The sequence below is a fragment of the Fusarium tjaetaba genome (assembly GCF_013396195.1).
Source record: "Fusarium tjaetaba strain NRRL 66243 chromosome Unknown NRRL66243_c0000469, whole genome shotgun sequence".
Lineage (NCBI taxonomy): Eukaryota > Fungi > Ascomycota > Sordariomycetes > Hypocreales > Nectriaceae > Fusarium > Fusarium tjaetaba.
Genome location: NW_023501665.1, coordinates 1 through 22,804, shown reverse-complemented (window position 1 = coordinate 22,804; position 22,804 = coordinate 1). Strand labels below are relative to the sequence as shown.

The 22,804-nt window shown below is 49.3% G+C and overlaps 10 protein-coding genes across 10 annotated transcripts; 3 read left to right on the top strand and 7 right to left on the bottom strand.

The window, feature by feature from the left end:
* Positions 1–1,549: 1,549 nt before the first annotated feature.
* FTJAE_13769 (uncharacterized protein) lies at positions 1,550–2,075 on the bottom strand (the record flags this gene model as incomplete). The annotated part of the gene is made up of 2 exons (XM_037346945.1): positions 1,550–1,863; positions 1,931–2,075. The coding sequence occupies 2 exons, from the start codon at positions 2,073–2,075 to the stop codon at positions 1,550–1,552; spliced, it is 459 nt and encodes a 152-aa protein (XP_037199216.1).
* A 1,181-nt stretch (positions 2,076–3,256) lies between these two features.
* FTJAE_13768 (uncharacterized protein) lies at positions 3,257–4,935 on the bottom strand (the record flags this gene model as incomplete). Its single annotated transcript, XM_037346944.1, has 3 exons — positions 3,257–3,413; positions 3,796–4,283; positions 4,339–4,935. 3 exons carry the CDS (start codon positions 4,933–4,935, stop codon positions 3,257–3,259), a joined length of 1,242 nt encoding a protein of 413 aa, XP_037199215.1.
* Positions 4,936–5,403: 468 nt separating this feature from the next.
* FTJAE_13767 (uncharacterized protein) lies at positions 5,404–7,905 on the top strand (the record flags this gene model as incomplete). The annotated part of the gene is made up of 10 exons (XM_037346943.1): positions 5,404–5,470; positions 5,525–5,671; positions 6,150–6,166; positions 6,631–6,851; positions 6,913–6,919; positions 7,035–7,206; positions 7,245–7,437; positions 7,486–7,492; positions 7,565–7,670; positions 7,715–7,905. The coding sequence occupies 10 exons, from the start codon at positions 5,404–5,406 to the stop codon at positions 7,903–7,905; spliced, it is 1,128 nt and encodes a 375-aa protein (XP_037199214.1).
* A 1,018-nt stretch (positions 7,906–8,923) lies between these two features.
* Positions 8,924–10,407, bottom strand: FTJAE_13766 (vegetative incompatibility het-E-1; the record flags this gene model as incomplete). The annotated part of the gene is made up of 3 exons (XM_037346942.1): positions 8,924–9,526; positions 9,575–10,272; positions 10,326–10,407. 3 exons carry the CDS (start codon positions 10,405–10,407, stop codon positions 8,924–8,926), a joined length of 1,383 nt encoding a protein of 460 aa, XP_037199213.1.
* A 1,415-nt stretch (positions 10,408–11,822) lies between these two features.
* On the bottom strand, positions 11,823–12,813 carry FTJAE_13765 (3-hydroxyisobutyrate dehydrogenase; the record flags this gene model as incomplete). Its single annotated transcript, XM_037346941.1, has 2 exons — positions 11,823–12,551; positions 12,607–12,813. The coding sequence occupies 2 exons, from the start codon at positions 12,811–12,813 to the stop codon at positions 11,823–11,825; spliced, it is 936 nt and encodes a 311-aa protein (XP_037199212.1).
* A 403-nt stretch (positions 12,814–13,216) lies between these two features.
* Positions 13,217–13,700, top strand: FTJAE_13764 (carboxymuconolactone decarboxylase; the record flags this gene model as incomplete). Its single annotated transcript, XM_037346940.1, has 2 exons — positions 13,217–13,333; positions 13,392–13,700. 2 exons carry the CDS (start codon positions 13,217–13,219, stop codon positions 13,698–13,700), a joined length of 426 nt encoding a protein of 141 aa, XP_037199211.1.
* A 611-nt stretch (positions 13,701–14,311) lies between these two features.
* Positions 14,312–15,736, bottom strand: FTJAE_13763 (homogentisate 1 2-dioxygenase; the record flags this gene model as incomplete). The annotated part of the gene is made up of 3 exons (XM_037346939.1): positions 14,312–15,057; positions 15,137–15,618; positions 15,669–15,736. 3 exons carry the CDS (start codon positions 15,734–15,736, stop codon positions 14,312–14,314), a joined length of 1,296 nt encoding a protein of 431 aa, XP_037199210.1.
* A 634-nt stretch (positions 15,737–16,370) lies between these two features.
* Positions 16,371–19,391, top strand: FTJAE_13762 (early growth response 1; the record flags this gene model as incomplete). Its single annotated transcript, XM_037346938.1, has 5 exons — positions 16,371–16,563; positions 17,239–17,951; positions 18,014–18,148; positions 18,201–18,325; positions 18,371–19,391. 5 exons carry the CDS (start codon positions 16,371–16,373, stop codon positions 19,389–19,391), a joined length of 2,187 nt encoding a protein of 728 aa, XP_037199209.1.
* Positions 19,392–19,663: 272 nt separating this feature from the next.
* FTJAE_13761 (toxD) lies at positions 19,664–20,743 on the bottom strand (the record flags this gene model as incomplete). Its single annotated transcript, XM_037346937.1, has 1 exon — positions 19,664–20,743. The coding sequence occupies one exon, from the start codon at positions 20,741–20,743 to the stop codon at positions 19,664–19,666; it is 1,080 nt and encodes a 359-aa protein (XP_037199208.1).
* A 553-nt stretch (positions 20,744–21,296) lies between these two features.
* On the bottom strand, positions 21,297–22,410 carry FTJAE_13760 (alpha beta hydrolase fold-3; the record flags this gene model as incomplete). The annotated part of the gene is made up of 3 exons (XM_037346936.1): positions 21,297–21,743; positions 21,804–22,204; positions 22,251–22,410. 3 exons carry the CDS (start codon positions 22,408–22,410, stop codon positions 21,297–21,299), a joined length of 1,008 nt encoding a protein of 335 aa, XP_037199207.1.
* Between the last annotated feature and the right edge of the window lie 394 nt (positions 22,411–22,804).

The window sequence follows — 22,804 nt, the reverse complement described above, 5'->3', positions numbered from 1 at the left end:
GCCTCCCCCAATCCAGCAGCCCGCGAGTAAGAAACGCCCTCGCCAAGATACTAATACCGATACCGAACGTGACGACATCAGCCTCCTCTGGGGTGAACTCCGCGCTATCAAAGAAGCGCAAAGCCAGGTCGATGTCAAACAAGTACAAGGTCGAGTCGAAGCCTTGGAGACGGAGAACCAGAAGCTAAAGGAGCAAAACAAGGAGCTAGCCCAAAGCCTGGTCAATCTCCAAGAGCGATACGACGCCTTGGAAGATCGTTTTGCGGCCCTTGATTCCAAGAACGATGAGCTTGCAGAGACCTGTGACCTCGCGTTCGCGGATCTGGGCGACAACATTGATAGGCTTGAGGGTGTTGTTGACTTTGTCCACGAAGGAGGGGTTCGTGACGAGTCACTCAAGGTCATTAAAAACGCTGTTGTCCAGGAGATTATGACGCGGCTGGCCAATGGGTGAGCCCTAATGTCGTTGTTTCTCAACAGATGATTTGACCTCTCGGGATGTCCCATGTCGAGCTGATCTCATGTCGCTGTACGACACTGGATTTCCACGGCAGCGGTGCTCGTCGAACCACCAATTGAGGGACACTATTGACCGTGTCAAAGACGCACCATCGCCTCAGCCGCCGCCGACTGCGTCAAGATGAACGACTCGTCGCTTCATCCCCAGCATCCTTGACCTTGATGTCAGGATATAGTCGGTCGCGTGAAGAATACTTCGATGACCCTGGCCCAAGGTCTTGATGTCGTAATGGCACTCCGCTACTGAGACCGAATAAGGGAGGGAAAGCGAAGACGACATGTAATCCACTGGCATGTATCATCGCTAAGCCTTGTGCCGCGCCGATGATCTCAGGCCTTAGGGAGTGTCCAAGTTGTATGGCACACGCATTTGCGCTAGACGGGAGCAGTGTCTCACTAGAGTCGATATGTGTTAGTCGCACAAGGACATGTTTCTACTATGGATGACGGCGGCTTATAAGTCATAAAGACCATGGAAGCCAAAGAGTACGCACTCAAAGCCAGTGCTCATGAGATATAACGTCCTGCTGGAAGCAAAGTCAACTTTGCATTCTTGTTGCCATTAAATCAGCACTACCTTGGGTCAAGCTCGAGTCACTCTCGCTCATCCTGTCTATCTGCCAGGGAAACGAAATGATGATAACACCCAATACACATAATGATTACAGACGCTTGGCTTTGAAAGCGTGAGACCTTAAACTGTTTTTAAGCCTGTCATATATATAGAGTAACCGGACTTGTAGAAATGGGACCACAGCTAATATCGCGCCAGGCGGGTGAAACAGTTCTTCAAGAGTTCCACGTTTGCAGAACCTTTAGAGTCATGTGTTCGGTATCACGCAACCAGAGCTATTAGCGGCCTAGATGCTGAAAAGACCTGCCACTGTAATAGGAACTACCAGGAACTACCAAGCGTCCAAGCCCAAGGCAGATAATGAATGACAGCACGAATTTTTTTTTCTCTATATGAACTATTGCAAACTAACTAACCATCGCACAAACAAACAGTGACAAGCTTACAGAGATGAAGTCACTGAGCTCCTATCACAGCTTTCATAATCCACTCATCACAAGTCTTCTCCCATGCATCAATACCCTCGCTTTCAATCTTGGGCAAAATCTCCCGCAAATAAATATCCCTAGCACGCAGATCCGTCAAAACGCCCGCGCAATTTATACTAGCATCCCATAGCTCCTTATCTTTCTCCATGTCCAACGTCCCAATGGCCTTGAAGATTGCCAGCTCAGCTGCAATATTGGCAGACTGGAACTCGCACATCGTCGGAACAGAAAGCTTGTCGGGTTCGTTGAACGGGTATTTGTTCACATCGAGGTTTGAGGAGGCTGATACATGTTGTTGGATCGTTGGGCTTCGCGGTTTGGATGAATGTGAGGCGTATGTGTGCCATACAGATCGAGCCGATAGGGTCGAGGAGGAAGCTGTCTGTAGGAAGGCCATCTAGGGAGCCGATGTCGGTTTCAGGGGGTGTACTAGTGGAGGTATCGCAGGCCATGGCTGCAACACCGAGTAGAACAGCGATGAAGTAACGATACATGCTGCAAACTTGGGTTCGTGTTTTGTGGAATTAAGACTCTGAGTTGGGTAATGAAGATGAAGACAAATGTCTATAGATCAGGAACCATTCTGTATGCAACGTGGCATATATATAAGAAGGTGAACTGAACATGCCGCGTCGAACATGACTGCGAGCTCAGCGTGGTTTAAATGTTATGTTCAGTCAGTTATCCATCGCAAGCATCCCATGGCATGAGACGCATACACAGTGCCATGTTCACTGTAAGAGGCGGTCGATAAGAACAAGATCACGATCGTTTGGTTGTTGTCGTCGTTATTGCTGATCATGGTTAAAGACTTGGATCTAGTTGTGTTCACGACCGACTTGGCCGTGCTCATCACGCTCAGGCTCTCGGGTGACGCCTTGGGCCCGAATAGATGCCTTCTAGGTACGTGTTCTCGGCCTTGCTTGACATAAACTCCCTCACCATGTTTTCAGGCCTCTCCGTCCTTGCCTTCAGGTCTGCGTCCTCGGACATTGACCTGGAGACCTTGGCTTTCAGCGCCTCGATCAGGCTCATCGTTGTCACTATAATCCTGACGTCGTTCAGGTCCTTGTTGCTTAAGGTGGCCGCCTAAGACTTATTCTTGCCTTCGTTCGTTTTGGAAATGCTGTTTGTGACGATTCTCTTGGTGCAGACATTGTTGTTATTCTCGTTTACGTAGATATTCTCGCTTGTGTATTGGGTACTTGTCCTACTTCACCTGGTGTAGGCCTAGCCGCTCATGACCGCCAACTTGGCGTCCGTGTAGGTTTATTATCACGCTCGTGTTTGTGTTCTTGTTCTAGATAGATCAGCATCGAATCCGTCCTAACAACTATGCCCGTGTCCAACGCTAGGATCGAGGGCTCCTTCGTAAACAACCTCTGATACAAGCGTCGACACCCCACGCCCCTGCAGTAGTATGCTGGCAGGGCGATGATTTCAGTGGCATCGGTAGCCCTCTATACGGCCCGTTATCTGAGAATGCTTCATGTCCACTCTCGCGATGCAGTGGATCTTCATGGATGCTTCCAAGCCTATCAAGTCTAGGTTGACCACATTCGACCCTCCGGCAACGCTCTTGGTGGTGTTGACCAGCCCGGAACGGCCGTGAGCGCCATTTTAGACCTGTACGTGGCCTCTGGGGCCAGGGTCGCGATTATAGTCGCCATCTTCCTCATGTCGCTCTCTGTCCGCTGATAGACACGTTCATGCTGTCGTGGGTGATGTCGAGCTTGGACATCTGCATCAAGACGTGCTTGTTCTGCCCTGCGCTCACGTCGGTGTTCTCAATGGCCAGCAATGCCAAACACTCGTACTGAGCGCAATCGCGCCTATATCCTTATTTGTGACCCATTTCTTATACGAGTCGTCCTTTACCTTCACTTATCTGTCATTGCATAACATCACACCAGTCTTTATGTTCTTCGGGTAATCCATGTTTACATTCTAGTTCTACTTGATACCTTGGTATGCGCCAATGTCCGTATTTGTCTGCATGTGTCGGTCCCTATCCTGATCGTTGCAACGAGACCATGCACAAAAACATGTGCACAGTCATCGATGTATGCATGAACACGATAAGATAGACATGAGTTCCACTGTCCCAACACCATCTTCTACACATAGCAAAACAAGACTCACCCATCTACAGGCCCCATCCCCAAGCCGGCCTAGTAACAGTATCACTCAAACTTGGCCCCGTCCAACTCCCACCTAACTTTCTTCCCCATAGCCCTCGCCTTCTTCCTATCAGCCCGTTTAACTGCCCTATCCAGCGGGAACAGACTTGCCTTCTCTCCCTTCCACTTTATGCCGTATCCCCGATCTCGAGCGATGCGTTCATCTCGCTCACGAAGTCCATGGCGTCGGGCAACCCAATTAGCAAACGCATTTACCTTCGGGTCTGAATCTATGCGTTTGAAGGGCGGCGAAACTTGGTCATCCTGTTGATTGAGAGCAGACCCTAGCATGTCCTGACGCGCGAGATAATCTCGAAATCTATTCCAACATCTTTCCATCTCCCGATCTTCCTCTGGAGTAAGCTCAGTAACAGGCCGAGGGGGTTCATTTGCCTTGAAGACCTCTGTGGTTGGTGGGAGTTCATGATCCTGTTGATTTAGAGAAGTCGTTCGCTTATCCTTGCGTTCCAAATTTTCATGAGCGCCGACAATGTCCTCTGGGCTACCTGTCTGTGCAACGTTCTGTGAGGGTTCAGTTTCCTCATAGATCTGTTCGGGCATCCCTTGATAATGCCACGCTCAGGAACTTGTCAGCCTGTGAAAGATCGTTCTCCTCGGTCGCTTGATCAGATGCCGTATCAGTCGAAGTCTCAGCAGCTTCTTCAAGACGTACCATCTCGAAAACACGTGCCAACTCATCGCTTGCCTTAGCAGGAGGGTCATCATGAGTAGGGAGGTGCTTGTTATCAGCCGCGTGTTGCTTGAGAGCAAGTCTAGAAGACTCCTTCATAAGTAAGTTGCCCTCATCTGTCAATCTTTTCTTATCTCCTTCTCCCATGGTCTCACTCCAGTTAGCGATGTTGTTAGCGATCCACGCAGTAACATTACCCTTACGCCCGTCCCAAGACTTGAGCCACTGCTCCTCAGTTTGGCTCTCGGGCGTGAGCTGCGCCAACCCATGAATCCAGGCGACTTCCACCTTCTTCTCCTTCAACTTGTTGATAACCTCAGCATGTCCTGGAGTATCTGCTTGTTCAACGTGTGCGATAAAACGGAGAAGTTGCCGTGCTCGTTCGGATCTACACACTCCTGTAAAGAAAAGATCATCAGCTTCAGACTCTGAGTCGGAGTGATAGCCATTAGACTTGCCCTTGCCATTTACTTGCCCTGCCATTCTTGTTAGTGAGTTTTAAGTAAGTCGTGAGTGAGCTTTGAGTGAGCTGCTAGTAAGTTCTTAGTAAGGTGCTGGTGAGTGGTTAGAGAGTAGTTAGTGAGTTGTTAGTGGGTTGTTAGGGGTGTTAGTGTTACTGGTGTTGTTGCTGTTATTGGTAAAGAGGATGTGATGATGGATGTTATGACAGAAGGAGTTGGAAAGAGGTGGTGTATTTATAAAGTAGCTTTTGGAAGTTACATGGTACCAGTTCTTGATGCGAGAATTGGAGATAACATAGGGTTCTTTGTTCGATAATTGATTGGCGTAGCATGCTAACTAAACGTACGTGTGACCATGTAAATCTCGCCAGCCGCAGGACAGGACAAGAAAATACCCTAGAACAAGGAACATTGAAGATTTAACTTTCGAAATTGGATGCAACGTATTTAATTCTGTTGTAGATGGAACAGAATTACCCCTGAGGAAACAATGCAACCAATCCAAGAACAGGTTAACCAACTACATGAGGAACAAGAGCATGTTCAAGCTCTGAAGCGTAAGTTGATAGGGCTTGAGCTTAGTCTTACATTCTACAGTACTTTACATATAGTGGCGTATCTGTTCATTGCAGTCGAGCGTGAACTGGGAAATGCTTTTCAGGCCCGACATATCAACACCGTCTTCACTGAGCCGAGGGACATTCGTGGCCACTGCCTTGCTAGGTCGCGGAAACGGCGTCATCGCGATGAGGGTCTGAGTCTGTGGTCGAGGCCACGACAACCCTGGTGATCCCAGCGACGGGTGCGGAGGGATACAGCGTGGAATAGGCGTGGATGGTTCAGTGGCGACACCAGGGAAGTTTGGCACCAGACCTATCAACTATCTCCTCGTTGGCAGTCTGGGCAAACTTGTGTTCCCATTGCTGGCTCGAAATCTTGCCCGGCGTCGACGGTAGCTGAGGGAGTCGGATTACGTCTTTGACACTCGAAGTGGACATGTCGCTGCGAAAATATGATCTATACCGTCTCGATGATCTGAACTGGTACACTCTCCACTTCTCCTGTGTGTCAGCTACTTGAAGCATCTCGAGGAGATGTTCTTCTCGCTCTGTTAGATTTGTCGTGTCCATTGCGGCTGAATCGGTGAATGAATGAATTTGTGAAGGAAATAGAGAGAAGTTGACGAGAAGAAAAGTTGGGCGTGGGCGCGATATCGGTGTTTATCATATCGTATAGGGCTAGGGTACCACGTCGTACGTGTCTGACAGCTGCGATTGCAATGTCTGTAAGATGGGACTGAGCCCCCAGATCGGCTGTGTGACAAGCATGTTTTCTTCTGTTGCAGGCCATGGCAAAGCAAAGCGAAGCGTCACCGTGATAGGGCAGATAAATGTTTGTTTGAGTCATGACTAATGGATGTCCTTATCTCTCTCATGACAGCCGCTGCGCATAGGTAAGCAAAGGCTTCACCGAAAGAACGAGCATGGTGGTTGCCCAAGCCACGTCTTCAACAAGATAGAGTCCCTTTTATCTGATGCATGCATGGTTGATCAGTCATGTAGTTTCTATCTGACTCTCTGCACATCCGCTTCATTTGGCTGAGCTAAAATTCTTGACCTGCCTCACTGATGCAGTTATTGTTCCATGTTCAAGTGCGCTGTCACGTCAAGGGGAAAGCAGCTATGATCTTTCTTTACACTGGACTATCAGCTAGCAGTACTGGGATGTGACCTGCAAGAAGATACTTTCACGCAAAGAGAACATCGTGACGCGTCTAAATCTCCCGGAGCGCTGCGATGCTGCTTCAGGTGAGTTCAGGACTGCGTGGACAGAGGGTGTTCTGAGGGAGTTTATGGCGGTTGAGTTCAAGGGAGGTGAGACACTGGTCATTGATCTTACTAGGGTGGATGACGATACCGAAGGGAGTCTTTTTATCGCGTAAGATAGAGACTTGGAGGCGTTTGAGCCAGATTGACAGCCCCAGCCGACATCGGAATAGGGTCAACGTGAGTATCAATCTCAGACCACGCGACACATTCCGATCAAGCAACAGATTCAACAACAGGTACAAAGAAATGTCCAACGGCAAGTCCAGTAACAACTCCAAACTCAGCCTCAAAGCCAGACCCGGACTCAGCCGCGACCACAACAACAGCCCCATCACACACCTCCCGCGCCTCCACCATCCCCAAGCCCCAAGACCATAAACCTCTTGACCGCACTTTTAAGGAATGTGAGCCCATCAACATCGAGATGGCTCGCATAAAGTGCTTCAAGAGGCGCATGGTCAATCGTGGGCCAGTCTCATCTCGTCTCTGTGTGACTTCCAAGGGTCTGCCTTCGAGGATTCAGAGTACCAGCGTATCCATAACCACCTTGGCAACATCCTTCAATATCTCCATGATGAGCTCGGCAGCCCGCAGACCCCAGTCCAAGCCCATCCGGACGTCGAGATGGACACTACTCAGGATACAGTGGATGATCCTCGTCTCGCTGAGATGATGGACCGATTCGCCAAGATGGAGTCACGAGCTCAGTAAACTGAAGAGACACAGTGAACAGCCGTTGAAAGAGCCATTGTGAGCCTGGAGACTGTTCTCGGCAAGATCGCCGAGAACGTGTATATGCCTACTCCTAAACCAGCCGTTTAGACGGAATCTACTGTCGAGGCCAAGTCTGGGGACATGATAGCGGTTGTTGACGATGAGCCTCAGCTCAACGGCACACCGCTGTTGTTCCCTTGCCACACCCTGCACAGTATGTACCTTAAGAAGCATCTCACCACATGTACGCAAGAACAGCACACGCGTCTATACTATATCCTACACCAACCTTCCCTGTCCTGGACGATACACCGGAGTCAGAAAAAGACGAGCCAGAGCCTCTAGTGGCGTCTGGCCACCTTGAGAGGTGGCAACTGCAGACTCCCAACACGCCTGGACCGTCATGTTTCGAGCCAGATGTACCACGACCGACGCCTGTTTTTTACTAGGCATTGTTAAGCTTTACCTGTAACATACAAAACTTCACCGCCTTCGTCGCGCGGCTATGGCCAAGTTATTGGTCCCTCGAGAGTGGAACGACATTGCGGACTTATTGGTGCAGTTGTCGACCCCAATTACAAAGTTACGCATGATTGGGTTCATGGCACTCGAAGTCCATGTGCCTCGAGCATGGGAGGTCAATGCGACTTGGGTCTTTGAAGGATAGCGCTGAGGCACGTGTCTCTGACGATCCCGACTATTACGTTGAGGATGATGGGGTGCATCGTAAACCAAGTCCTTATCCCACTCCACGTCCCCGACCCCAGTTCGAGAGGCATCGTCATATTCCCGCACTCGTACAAGCTCCCAGTCCGGTTGATGAGTTGGACCTTCGTCGGGAGAATGTTCTCACACTGACGGACCTCGTTAATCAGGAGCGCAAGCTTCATCTTGCTCTAATCATACTACGTAACACGTATCCACGGTTGTACTGTAAGCTCGCGCGCCCAAGCAATTACTTCATGTAGACCTTGTTCTTTCTCAGAACGGAATTGGCCATTTCTCTCATACTCTTGGAGAAAAGACATCACTGATTGTGTTGGCTGAGCCTGGGCCATTGGTGAAATGCGGGGTTGTATTTTGTCTATTTCTCCATCCACAAGAGCTGATATCCCAAAGCCTTCAATAAGCCGTTTCACTTTTGGAGAAAAGACGTGGCTGACTCTCCTGACTGAACCTAGCCCATTGATAGAATATAGGGCTCTGTTGTCTCCGTTTCTCCATCCAGAAGACATGGTGCCGCAAAGGCTTCAGCGAGACTTTCGGCTTCTCCAATGCAATACGAATGTTTGCTCGCGTCACAACATATCTATTATGGTCGACACTGACGCGAACGCTGAAGCTGAGGAAACAGCCCGAGCATATGCAGGGCACCTTATGCAGCGGACACCGAGTTAGTAGAAGCACTATGCTGAATCTTCCTGTTGGGAGTGGCAACGGGCCAAGTGACTGATTGCTGAGCATCCCCTAAGTGGTCCCCCCTGAACTCGCAGGAATACCGCGCATGAGCCAATGGGTCAGGCTGGGGAGGATAGACGGCTTCAACAGATATACCTGGGTGTCTGAGGCCGTAGATGTCGCGTCGAAGCGCCTTGCAGAGTATGTCCACTGAACTCGAGAAGAGAAACTGGTGCTGTGATGGCGGTCCTTCATGTAGGGTTTTTTGCCGAGCAAGAACTCTTTGGCTGACTGGTGAACAAAGTAAATAATATGGTCGCGGATCGTGAGGGACGATGCGCATTGTCCCACCAGTCTTCGAATATAGTCTTCGGCAAGGACCTTTGGAGGGAGGCTAGAGAAGACTCGCAGCTCTGCCAGCTGAAGAGGCTGATAGGCTACAAGAAGGCTCGCTAGAACCTTTCGGCAGTTCTCTGGATTGCCCTTTGGCAAACCTTGAATCTGCTCAAACATGCGGTCATAGAGCTTCTTTGGCCTGTTGTCCAGTATCTCCTCCACATCCCATGGTTGGGCATCTTGAAGCTCTTCAATAACGAGAGCTGCTCTTAGGAAAGCGCCTTGGGCCCTTCGCCGGACAGTATCTCGGATAAGTATGAGGAGTGCCTCATTGTTCTGCACAGCCGAGAGAGTAGACGTGGAGTGATCGATCTAGTCGCCGACAGCATCAGCTATCCGCTCGGCATTTTCGGTGAGCTCTAGGCTAAGCCCTACTTCTGGGCCAATCTTCCCTAACTCACTCTCGATATTACTGCGGTTCCGGCTGGATATGAGCCACTTGGTGCGAGTCCACCTGGCAGCGTTGACGATGAATCTCAGCAGCGTTGCTCGATCAACCTCACACTCGTCAAGCCCGTCAATGATGAATACCTTGCCGTCCAACCTTGAATCGCTCATCATTTCGGTAAAGAGGGTAGACAGCGTCGTCCAGGCGTTCTTCTCCGTGAATAATATACTTCCTGCTCGTTTGTATCTCTCCAGAATGTACTTGTCAAGGAGCGATGGGTCTTGCTCGGCAAGCAGATACAACAGACCGCGCAACACACTCGTGGCAGTGCTGAGCCGCGCATCCGTCGCTTGGCAGAAGAAGTTACACGGCCGCTGCCCCTTCTCAGCATCCTTTTCCTGCTCGTCGATGACGGAACATAGGAGCTTGGTCTTGCCCTTGCCGGGATCGCCCTTAATCCATAGCATGCGTCTCTCGGCATCATGGCGCCAGCGAACAAAATCTGATTGCTCCAGAATCCAGGCACAAGAGGCTGAGTATAGGCCGCCTCTCGTTTCCTCGATGCGTTTCTTGTCGCTGCGGGGATCGGTCTGGCGCAAGGACCGAAAGCATTCCCTTTGATCGTCTCGTTCCGCTGGCAATGTGGTCAGCAGAGTGCCAGTTTGAGCGCCAGGTTCCTGAACATACCATGGAAATGAGCTTCGGTGACACCATAATTGTTGGCTACCTGAACACCATAGTTGTCGCCTGTGAGGATCGTGGGGGACATGGCGCCATCTCCTGCTCCTCTTGCATTTTAGATACTCCGTACTCAGGTCCCTTCGGAAATCAAGTACGCCAACAAAGAATCCCGTCAAATACGGCTTGCGTAACCATGGTGTATAGATCTTTTATGGGCATCGCTCCAACCTTTCTCAAAAGCTCCAACCATACAGCCATTGCCCCGAGCAAAGGCTTTCCGCCGTTGATTAGTTCACAGACAGTTAGGCCTTAACAAAGGGCCTTGAATCCCACGTAAATAAAGTGCCTCCTCTGGTCTCATCCTGGGCTTTAGCCACCCCCACGAATAGTCTCGTTCACGAGGTTGCCGCCGTGATTTGAGACAAGATCAGGCTGGCGACAAAACCGATGTGCCAAGGGCCCTGGTCCAGATCCGGGGTGGACTAGCGCTTACATCTTGGGCTCCCTAGGCTCAGGTACCTTGGTTGAAGCGACGTTATTGGTTATATTAGCTACCCAGCTTTGCGATTCCCTGCTGTGCAGAAAGCCACGCCTTCTGACGGGCCACTTGTAGTTCAAAAGCCTCGCGTCTCCTTGCTGTATTCTACATGATGGAGTTGAGGTCGCCTGGCCTGTGGCCCTCTCTATCTCTCACGTATAACTTCCCCCGCGTTACTGGCCCGTCCGCCTCTCTTGTTACGGTCACCCGACTGACACAGCACTGCTCACGGATCCTCTATAAAACGGCCCTGAAGTGATATATAATCCAATATCTCCTTTCTTAAAATCTTACTATTAATTGTTATTATATTTATTAAAATAATATAATTATAAAATACTTATAAAGTAAAGAGAAATATATATATAGCTTAATACTATAAATATTATAAGCTAGAAGCTTAATAACTTCTTTTTAAGAAAACTTTAATATCTTAATAATTTATTAATATTAATGCCTTTTTATTATAGTCTATTTTATAAAGAGATATTGAAAACTATAAAGTAGCTATAGTTATCTCTTAGAAGTCCGGGATACCAGGCTAGGGCCTGAAATAACTAGAATCTTGAACTAAATACCTTACCGCCCTGCAGTGAGATTGAGCCAATCGGCTATAGGTGGGGAGCAGTTTCCGGCGGGGGCGTCGGCTAACATGATGCGTGGACCAATAAACACGCTTCTTCTATAAATATTTAAAGAGGAAATACACAACTACCCGAAGCTGAAAGAAGACCTTAGATTTCAGAAACTGGGATATTTATCCCTTAAGTCAAAATTCACTGTAATAATAAAAGCTATAAAAATAAAGAATACAAGGGACTATTTAAAAAACTGCTAGATTAGCTAATAGATGATCGAGAGGCATATAAACAGGCTGTTAATAAGGTCTCTATACTAAATATATTCCTATACTTATCTACTAATAAAAATATATAATATTACTTTATATCTTTATAAGTCGCTATCTAATCGGCAAAGAGACGATAAATAACTGTAAAATCCATGTCCCCATATTCTGGTAAGGCTTGCGTGTATGTATCCAGTGCCTGCTGTCCAAGTACGAGTCTAGCATCGGCTGCCTCGGCCATCGCTACGGCCAGAGTAACATCTTTATGCATCAGGCTTGCTCTGAAACCAGGCTTATAGCCATTGGAAGACGGAGACGTTGGCGCCAGGCCCGGGACAGGATTATCCTGCTCGACTAGACGATTGCGAGCAGCCCCGGCGACCAACACCCGATATAGCACCTTGGGGTCGATGCCAGCACGAATACCAAGGTTCATGGTCTCGGCTGCTGCAACATTCAATACACCAGCAAGGTAATTGTGGCAGAGCTTCGCAACGAGACCTGCAGATGTCTTGCCACAGGGGACGATCTTTTCGGGCATTCCCATGAGCCTCAGAACCTGTTCGACGGTACTGAACTCTGGATCTCTCTCGCTCCCGCCAACGAAAAAGGCCAGCTTGCCTTCATTGGCGCCGGCAACTCCGCCACTAACTGGTGAGTCGTAGAAAGATGCAGATCCATCGATGTCGGTGATAAAGTCCTTGACGGCGAGGCAGGTCTCCACGTCGATAGTGGAACAGTCGATGAATATCTTGTCCTTCAGGTTCATCGATGAAAGGCCACTTTCCTTGCCGGTATACACGGCCTTGACATGCTTGCCCTCTGGCAACATAGTGATAACAATGTCCTAAAAGTCAAGAGTGAGTATAATGGAATTATGTGCTTGGAGTTCATGGCCTTACACAAGTTGCAAAGACATCCCGGGACGATGTACCCTTCGTTACTAAACCGCGAAACTCTGTAGCTAGTGACTCGACCGCGTCTTGATTGATGTCAAAGATCATCAATGATGTTGACGACAGCAGCTTCCTAGCCAGGTTTTGGGCCATCCCGTAACCCATGGCACCCAGGCCAATGAATCCAACCTTGCGGTTATCAAGTGTTGGCATTTTAGGGGAAAGGTATGCTTTACTGTGTGCTTTGTTCAATTTGTATAACTAGCACGTTAAGAATGGGAAGCGGCTGTATATATCGAAATGCTAGAAAGGATATTGCCAGTTGGTCATGAGTCCCGAGGCTAAACAGATTAGGTATAGAATCTCCGGTGGATCAGAATTTCTCTTCCGAGCTCCCCACCACCATAACTTTCGCTCTCGGCTCCTCTTCCCGACGAAGTACACCAGGTAACGCCGGTTCATGTTTTACCGTGTGGGGGCTCCCGGATAGCACACATTTATGAATGTCAGCTAGTCTCAGCCGACAAGCTCTCCTCTCCTAACTTGGTCACAGGCCAAAAAGAAATCTAAAATCTCACCATTAGTCCATAGAAAAATCACCTCAAACTCTGGCATAATGGGTTCCTCAGAAGATGCTGCTGATCTGAGAGCTTCTGAAAAGGTCACTCTAGGGCAACAAAAGGCTCGCGAATTTCTAGGTGACAAGGTTACCAAGGTTATGAAGGAAAGAACGGTACGCTGTGTCGAATACACCCCTATCGAGCTACAGACTAACTTATCTCCTCTTGCAGAAACCGGGCTTGTTCAGCGATACAGTGCAAGAGTATGTCATGGGAGTTTGCTACTCATCTTACGACCGCCCCGGGCTCGATTTCCGATCGCGGGCGTTAATGAACATTGCCATGGTCATTGCGCTAAATCGAGGCCCTGAGCTGAAGGCGCATATAAACGCCGCCTTTGTTCAGGGACTGACTGAAGAGGAAATTTGTGAGGCTTGCAGGCATGCTATGATCTATTGCGGTGTTCCCGCTGGAGTCCATGCCATGCTACTTGCGGCGGAGGTGGCTGATCAGCTTCGGGAAGATGGTGACATTCAATAAGTAATGTCTAATTTGTTAGCGAGATGTATTATTTGCAGTTGAGACTTGGGGCTGAGAGTTCAAGAGACAATAAGAGTTAATGTTTTTGACTCACATTGTGTACTACCTGATCTGTCGAGGTACTGTAGGCGTTCGTTGGTACCATGTGAGCCCCAAATCCCAAATTTAGCATCGGTCTCTACCATTCTGCTAGAGGTACAAGATAACATTAATCCACATTCTGTTATTCCAAGCGCCCGAGGGGTCGACAGTGACAATCATGACGGCATGTCTTGCTACCTTCTATGGCCGTATCACTCACTGCCTCATCCAAGGGCTAAGCTGCAAGTGCGAACTGGGAGGTTTACTCCATCAAGCCATATATTGCTTACTTTACATATCTGGCACCATGAACCGGCAGCTACAGCTGTAACAAGCTTCAATTCTTGGCCGAAAAAACACCTTATCTAACTTGATCCAGATAATCCAAGGCGTCCTTTAAAACTGCAACAGAAAAGTCAATTGAAGCAGCTGTCTAAAGAATGTGATTAGTGTTGGGATAGTAGCACATCATTTCTTCTCAGAAACCATCGCATATATCCTCACTGAAGCATTCCAAATGTCCCAGTGCTTCAAACATCCTCGGGTGGCTGGAAATTAACCTTGAGGGGCTGCCACTTCTCCGCACGGTAACTCTCCCTCACCTTTTTGCTCTCTACCAACCCCCACTCGGTGGTACCCAGCATCAACGACGTCTCAAACATAAAGACCTGGACATCGTGGCCATCCTTTCGGGGTACTAGCGCTTCGGTAGATGCCTTTTCAAACACACCTACATCGGGGCCGTGGCCAGACATTATGTTATGAAGCTGAGCGCCCCCCGGTCTAAGCCCCGTAGACCTGCTCAGGTCTACAGATGCAGATATCATTGCTGAGAACTCTGCCATTGTATTGCGGTGATACCAAGGTGGTCTAAAGGTGTCCTCCTGGACGGTCCAGCGCTTAGGGAAGAAGGCAAAGTCTACGACAGCAACTCCAGGATATGGAGATGGGGCTGTGAGGACAGTGTAGATGCTTGGATCAATATGGTCGTAACTGACGCTGTTGATAGAGTTAAATCGTCCCAGGTCGTATTTATACGGATAGTATATGCCGTGCCAGGCTACTACGTCAAACGGGCTATGATCCTGGTGGAGTTGCCACAGCTTGCCGTTGAATCGACTGATAATCGACCACCTGGAGCTTGTGTCCTGCTCGTAGTTTGCAGTAGGTATTTGGAAGTCCCTAGCATTGGCGAGTCCGCTGGAACCAATGACTCCTAACTCGGGGAGCTTGAAGTGGCCTTGGAATAGCTCGAGAGAGAAGCCTCGAATGGGGCCTTCAGGAAGGGTCGGTCACTAGATATCGGATACCACGCGGGATGACCAAGATCTCGTTGGGCCTTATAAGAAGCCTACCGAGCTCAGTCTGCACATCTATGACTCCATGCTGGAGTACAATAAGGAGGTCGCCATCAGAGGAGTAGTATGCCTGCTTAGGTGGCATATCCTTCCCTGCGGTGAAAACATAGATGGCAATACCAGTCTTCATCATCGGGTCGCCGGCGCCTGCAAGGTGCCGACTTCCTGAGACCCAGTCATGGCTATCCTGAATGTCGAAGGGTTCGAATAGAAGTTGGTCTGGGGTGAATTTCAGCTCTTGGTGAGTCCGAGTTGAATTCTCATGAGATGCGCTGACACCATCTTTCACGGCTGGCTGCGATAACTCCTTCCAACGGTCATGGGAGGCCGTCGGCAGGATGCGATAGAGCCAGCTATGCTGGTTTTCGGCACGGGGAACGGTGAAGGCGGTGCCGGATAACTTCTCAGTATAGAGCCCGTGTGGTGGCCTCTGAGGCGAGTTCTGCGCGACAGGAATAGTATTCTTTATCGCTTGGGACCTAGAGTCAGTTAGTCAGAGGATTCGTTGAAAGTGAGCCATTTGCCATACTCCTGATAGTTTCCGAATCCAGTCAAATACTGGTAAGGATCACTTTGTTGAAAACCCGATGGAGGCATTCTGTTTGGATGGGGCCTTGGAATATATACAAAGTACCAGTAAAGGGGATACAGTAAGAAGTGGAAGTGTGACTCAGTTTTTAGATATTGCTCTGGTAAATATATAGCAAATCGTGCTGAGGGTTACTTGGTATTCCACTATTGGTATTTATGGCATAACATGTCCTGCTCTACACGCCCCACGAGGACTTGGCCGTCTAAACTCAAACTGCTAACCCGGTGGGGGATGCTGTCGGATACTGGCGGGGGTGGAGACTTGTTTTAAATATATTTGAATTATAATAACCTGCCTACCTATACGTTCTATTTATAGAATCTATATTTCTTAGAATACTGTAAATGCGTTTATTAAGTAAATATTTCATTAAAAGTAATATTTTAACTGAAAAGAAAAGTAAAAAGAAATTACATAACAGCCCCAAGCAGGAATAGTCCTTACCAGGCAATATGCACTTAGATTCCCCGTCTACCCCACACCGCGGTGTATCACGGAGACCGTCCTACCCCAAACCCCGCATTTGACCTATTCTGCACCAGAGGATAGACGAAAGCAAGTCTTTCTTTGCGCAGCATACTCTCTCAGCACCACCCTCAGCTCCCTCTACCGACCGACCATCAAGATCTCCCAGTCAGAATGAGCACCGCTGAAGCTGGCCCGATCGTCTCCACCAACACAATTGAAATGCACCCTTCGCTATCTAACCCACAAGCGGCTGCTGCTGAAAAACAAGCACTACCTGCCGTGATGTCCGCGAATCCCTTTGTCTGCGACATCTGCAAGAGTAGCTATTCCAGGATCGACCACCTCGCTCGCCACTTCCGTAGTCGTATGATATCCGGTTCGGTAGCTGATTGATTGGGAGCAACATTTGACATTTTCGTCTTAGATACCACCGAGCAAAAGTCCGTTAATTGCCCGCAATGCTCCAGGTCATTTACGAGACCGTCAGTTGTCCTGTACTTCATCTTGTAGATTCGCTTAACTGACTGACTGGCGACGGGGAACAGCGATACTCTAAAACGACACATGAACATCCACAAGTTCGACAGCTCACCTGCAGGAAGCCACCGTCAGCGGGCGGTAAAGGCTTGCCTTTCGTGTGCTAAATCGAAACTGCGTTGTGAGGGACATGTACCTTGTAGGAGATGCCAGGAGCGAGGTTTGCATTGTCATTTCCTTCGACAGTCCCGCTCGGGATCGAGCACGCATCGTAAGGCTTCTTCCACGGACAAGGCACAGCCCGCCGCCATGGATGTCGTTAGTTGCTTAGGCTTGACGGATCAAGACTCCCAGTCAGCGTCCACAATAATGGAAGGCCCAATAAGCGCCATCAGCCCAGTTAATCAGGCCATGACCCCAACGTCTCTCCACAAAGGCGAGTTTGAGTAGTCCCTTTGGCTCATATCATGGTTATTCTGGCAGTCGACTTACTCAATGTGCCTTCTGCCGTGACCTTAAACTCGTCTGTGTTAGTTTGGAACACTGCTGACTAGCTTTTTAGATTCTCTGAGCGAAGAAACCCTCCCATTCAGTCCTAACTTTCTTGGGTTTCAACAACCTTGTTCTACCGGCTTCTTTCCAGATATCGGCTCTTCGGACTTGGCGGGGCACAACGAACTTGGAGACGAACTAGGATGCTCCTGGGATGCGTTCAGCTTGGATATCCTTAACTTTGGTGCTATCGAGAGCCAGCCCTTAACGCCAACGCTACCAAACGTGGATGTAACTTCAGGAGCTGACGAGCGTGTCTCTCTTGGCGAAGACGCCTACAAGAAATCGTTCCTGCTCTGGACGCCAAAGGCAGGTGAACACTGGGGTTCCAGAACCTCAGATCTCCCCCCTTCTCTCGACGGAGTGCTGTCTGCTTGTGCTTCTCTCCCTCAACAGCACACGCCGCATATACGCCTTGAGGAGTCTACCCGGTATCGCATTCTTAGCCTGATGTTATCTGTCGCAGGCTCTGACGACCACCATCGCATTCTCTCATCCTTTCCGCCTCTAAAAGTGCTAGAGTATCTACTGTCTACGGAACTCGCGGGGAATAACCGGGAGGTGGACTCGTGGCTTCATGCCCCCAGCTTCAACCCCAATACCGCCTGTAGCGAGCTGGTCCTCGGCCTAATCATTGCCGGTGCCTTCCGATCAGGCAGTGCTATATCTCATAGACTTGCCCTTGGTCTACACGAGCTTCATCGACAACTCATTGCACGCTTGGTACGCTAACTTTGAAGTTAAAGCTCATTGACTTAGTTGGTGCTAACCAACCCGCTTTTCAGTTTTGCAGCGATGGGCGCAATGCTCGGTTGCTTGAACCAGTCAAATGCTTTGTGCTTATGGTCCAAGGCGGCTTGTGGAGTGGTGATAGCCGAACCATCGAGATATGCGAAAGTATGCTCGGGATGCCGATTACTGTAAGCTTGTGCATAGACCGTGGAGAGGTCATTGATAACAAAACCCTCTTAGATGATGAGGAGGGGAGGTTTCTTTCGACTAGCATACCCAGGAGGCGCTTCACCGCTTCCGGGCGACAGCGACGTGGTTTTAAGGGAGAAATGGCATTCTTGGCTTGACTATGAATTGCGAAAAAGGTAATATTCCCTATCGTATATGGAGCTCGCTAATACTTTCTGTAGACTTGTGCTGCATCTGTTGATACTCAGCACCCAGTACTCGATGGCATTCCTCACACAACCCCCCTTGACGCCCGCCGAAATACATGCTAGCCTACCAGCAGCACGAAAGCTCTGGGATGCGCCCACTGCTGATGCGTGGCGGGAAGCCTACACCAGCCTTGGCTGCTCCGCCTCAAAGATCTTATTGCACACATGCATTGAAGACCTCCAAAATATATTAACCCTGGGAAACACTGTGGATGCTGGATACACGACTCTGGCGGTCCTCTCTGGCTTGTGGTGGAACACTTGGCAATACAAGGAGCGCCTCAAGGCTCAAGCCAAGCATTCGTTCAGTACCCAGGCCCTCTATCAAGAAGCACGAGAGTCACTGGAATCCTTTGCTATCATCCATACAAGGGCGCTTGGGCCTATGAAGCCCTCACTCCTCGTTCTTCACGAGCGGCAGCTCATGTACCTTGACGTTTCTCTCGAGGATCTGCAGTTACTCGGCGGCAAGGAGGGTGAGCGCGAAGCACTTTGTGTCCTTCCGCGACTCAGGGAGTGGGCCGAGAGTAGATCCTGCCAGGAGGCCATGTGGCATGCTGGCCAGATCTTGCGGGCGGCACGTCAGAGTGACCAAGGCTCGCTGTGCGAGTCCACGGTTATTGCTCTCTACCATGCCAGCTTGATATTCTGGTCATACTCGATCTTGTCAAGGGCACGAATGATGAATATCCCCACTGATCTTGATGAGATAGTCTTGGACAGCGAGCACGAGCCACTGTTGCAACAGCTTCTGATGTTGGGGTTTGGAACGCCTTGCATCACGCGTGTCCACCCAGGAACCGGTGTCGTGCAGAATTTGACCATTCGAGTTACAGACCAGCCAGATGTTATGATGGTCTTTGGGAATCTCCTGTCTGAGCATCACAGGGGTGAGTGTAAGGACTGTCCCAGCTTGGTCGGTAACCTGACACGACTTATCTGGCAGCTTGGTCAGGCTGCAGAATTGGTACAACGTCGGCAATCTCTAACTTGAGTGGGAGTTACCAGCATGAAACTCAAGGAATAAGAATGTTATTTGGCATAATGCAGTAGGAGAGAAAGTAAAAGTGGCAAATGAACACCACGAATGGAAGCGGCGTGACTACCCTTACTTGGTTGGGAGACAAACAGAGTATTGACCTACCGTGTCACTGTATCGGCAGTCAAGACAACGCAAGAAACATCAAAATACGGCTGAGGAAGTAAATTCATTGTTATCAGGATTGTCAACAATAATAACGTATTGGTTTTTGGTTCTATACAATATCATTCAACAGGATCCAGAACTTCAAAAGGGTGCTTAATTGCAACCTTCTCAAAGCTGATCTTTCCATCAGCCGAAGCCTTGATTGCTTCGATCCCCTCTTCGGGCCTCTGAACCACCCTGATGTTCGGGATTCGGAATCCATCGCCGTAATTCTCTGCGGCCCAGGATACGATATCAACCAAACGTGACTCCCATTGCTTGTCCGCGGGGATATGTCCTACAGGCGGAGGGAGTCGTAGCTCCCAGGCCCGAGCACCTAGGCACCAAACCCACTTGTTCCTGCTGCTTTGTACTGGCACAGTCCCAGTGTAGGTAGCATCTGGCGCGGTCTTGAGTACATCACACTTGGATGTTGAGGATCCCCGTCCCTGTGTACACACAGCGTCCAAGATATACTTCAGTGGCTGGCCTGCAGCATCAATAGCGGCCTGGATCTTATCGACCACGCCGTCGTCTCTATAGTCGAAGCATTGCGTGGCACCCAGATCTTTCAGCGCCTGGTGGTGGGAGGCAGACGCTGTGGTGATTATAGGACTCAGACCTGCAGCCCCAGCCAGCTGCACGGCAGACCATCCTACTGCACTGCCGCCTCCCCAGATTACAATGCCACTCTCGGGAGAAATTTCTGAATAGGAGTTGCTTGGGGGTGGGATCCCGAGCACGTTGAACAATGCATCAGCCGCAGTCCTCACCACGAGTGACATGACTGCCGCGGCCTCCTTTGGGAGTGTAGATGGGCGCTTGGACATGAGTGTATTGCCCTCAGCGAGAAGGTGATCCTGATGCGCTCCGAACTCCGAGCCTAGGCTCATCTGCTTTGAGCCGAAGATCTCATCGCCAACCGCATAAGGAAACCCGTTGCCGGCCTGAACGACTTTTCCACTGAACTCGTAGCCGCAAACGTGATCGTTCAATCCAAGAATGATTCCGTGCTTTTCAGCGGCAGGATTCACACCAGAATAATGCACCTCGACCAAGCCTTGGTTGTTACCAGGTTCATAGACAGCGTCGTACTCTGTAGCGAATAACTCATTTTGAGGTCCAATGTAGATCGCTCTGTTTGTAACTGGGGTTGCCATTGCTAAAACGCTCTTGATGTGGAAATTGGTGTGAGAATCGATTAACAAGATGGCATTAGCACTAAAGCTGGTAGCTGGGGCTGGATTCTTTGTTATTGGTGTTTACATAAAGAATGAATTAGTTGCCGAGCCTTCACCAGCAACAAGCCGATCACCTCCACCCGGCCCGAGCGGGGGACACTTACCGCTACTGCGAAGGTCAGACCGGTAGACCACTAGTCCAAAAACAGAGGCCTTTGTTATCTAGCTAACAGAAAAATAGGGTCTTTACCCAGTTCTCAAAAGCTACGTGCTACTCTACGTAATATTGCAGGCAGCTGGTAAAGTCACTGATTTCCCATCTGTCGAGTCTACATAGTTACATCCACTTTCAATGAGAAGCTTAGGCAAGTCAGGGATGTGGCCAAGGGTAATCTAGAGAGTGGGCCAACGTCAACATATTGGTGCATATTATGATGTAGGCCAGTTACTTGGAAGTCTTTAAATAGCAATCAGAAGTGTCTATTCAGTTTCATCGTTTGATACACAAAACCAGGCTGAACAATAGTCGGCCTTAGAGCTCTCTGTCAAAGAACAGCCACTTTGCATCTTCAACCATTCTTTCACGGTAATTCTGCGCCATTTTGAAATGAGGCAAGTTCCAAAACGCATGAGGCCAGCCACTATAGACCTCCAAGCGTGTCTTTACGCCCAGTCGTCTCAGCCTATCCTCGAACAGCAAGCCAGAATCTCGCAGGGGGTCCGCGCCACATACATGGAGCGCCGTGTTCGGAAACTGTTTCAACGTAGAGTCTGGCAACAGTAGTGGCGACACATATGGGGATTCTGGGTCATCCTTGAGGAGGGACTTCAAGAAGTCGAGCCGGGCGGTGGAGAGCAGCGGCGAGTTTGCGTTTTGCTCAAGTGATGAGTATCCGTCCTTGACTAGGTGACGCGGAAAGCGGGAAGGGTGGACAGTTGACGGAATTGAGATGTTGAGGCCCTTTATACGATGATTTCCCTGTAAATGTTAATATGAGACAGCTTAACAGAATGAAGTTGAAACTGAGTATGGACATACCTGCTCGATCTCAGCAACAGCAGCACCTAAGCACATGGTGCCACCAGCACTCACACCGCCAAGAACAACATTGCTCAGATCAATCCGAAACTCGTGTACCCGTGAAGCGTCTGTGACCCAATCTATGGAGTCAAGAAGGTCATGGAGCTGAGTAGGGAACACCCATTCTGGGGTATGTCTGTAGCCAACACTGAGGACTCTACAGGGAACCTTGACGCAGAACATACGGCAGTGCATGTCTTCTGTTTCTATGTCTCCAAAAAGACTTCCACCGCCATGACAAAAGATGTATAGCGGATTCAATTCAGTAGATTCGGCCTGGGCGTCAGGGAAGTACAGGCGGCCTGGGATTTCTTGTCCGTCCCTGGTTGGGATGAGAATGTCCTTGGTTGACAGTCCGTCTAGAAATATGTGAGACTACATCTCATACTGGTGAAGTCAACCTACGTATTGGGCCTAATACTTTGCGGAACAGCTCAGCTCGGCTCTTGTTGAAAGTCCTCTTGGTCACCGCCAGGTCTTTTGGGGGTACAGGTGGTGTCCATGTCTTTGCGAATTCTACCCATTCCGGGGCAAGACCGGGGTTGAAGTGAGTGTAATCTGGCATAATAAGATTGATGTAGTTACTTGAATATACAGACTTGCTGCAGATCTCTTAACTAGTATTGAGTATGTATTAATGCAATCGTTCATCGGCGGCGTCATGTGATGCGAAATCTATGGGATGTCCATATCAGCGATGCCAGATTCCACCGGCTAAAATTGCCGAGTGCCGGAATCAGGGCATAGAAATGCCGATTAGCTAGCTTCGTCCACCGCTGAGAAGCCGATGGGGCTGATCTCCTTGTCCGAGATATTCAGAATTCGGCAATCTCGATGCTTGAGACCCTTTAGTTCTTGGGGAAAATATATCCTGAAAAGAAGCTCGGGCCTGGCTATTAGTTACTTAGATTTTCTACCTCTAATAATAAGCAATTAATAACAAGCCCTAGGAATAATAT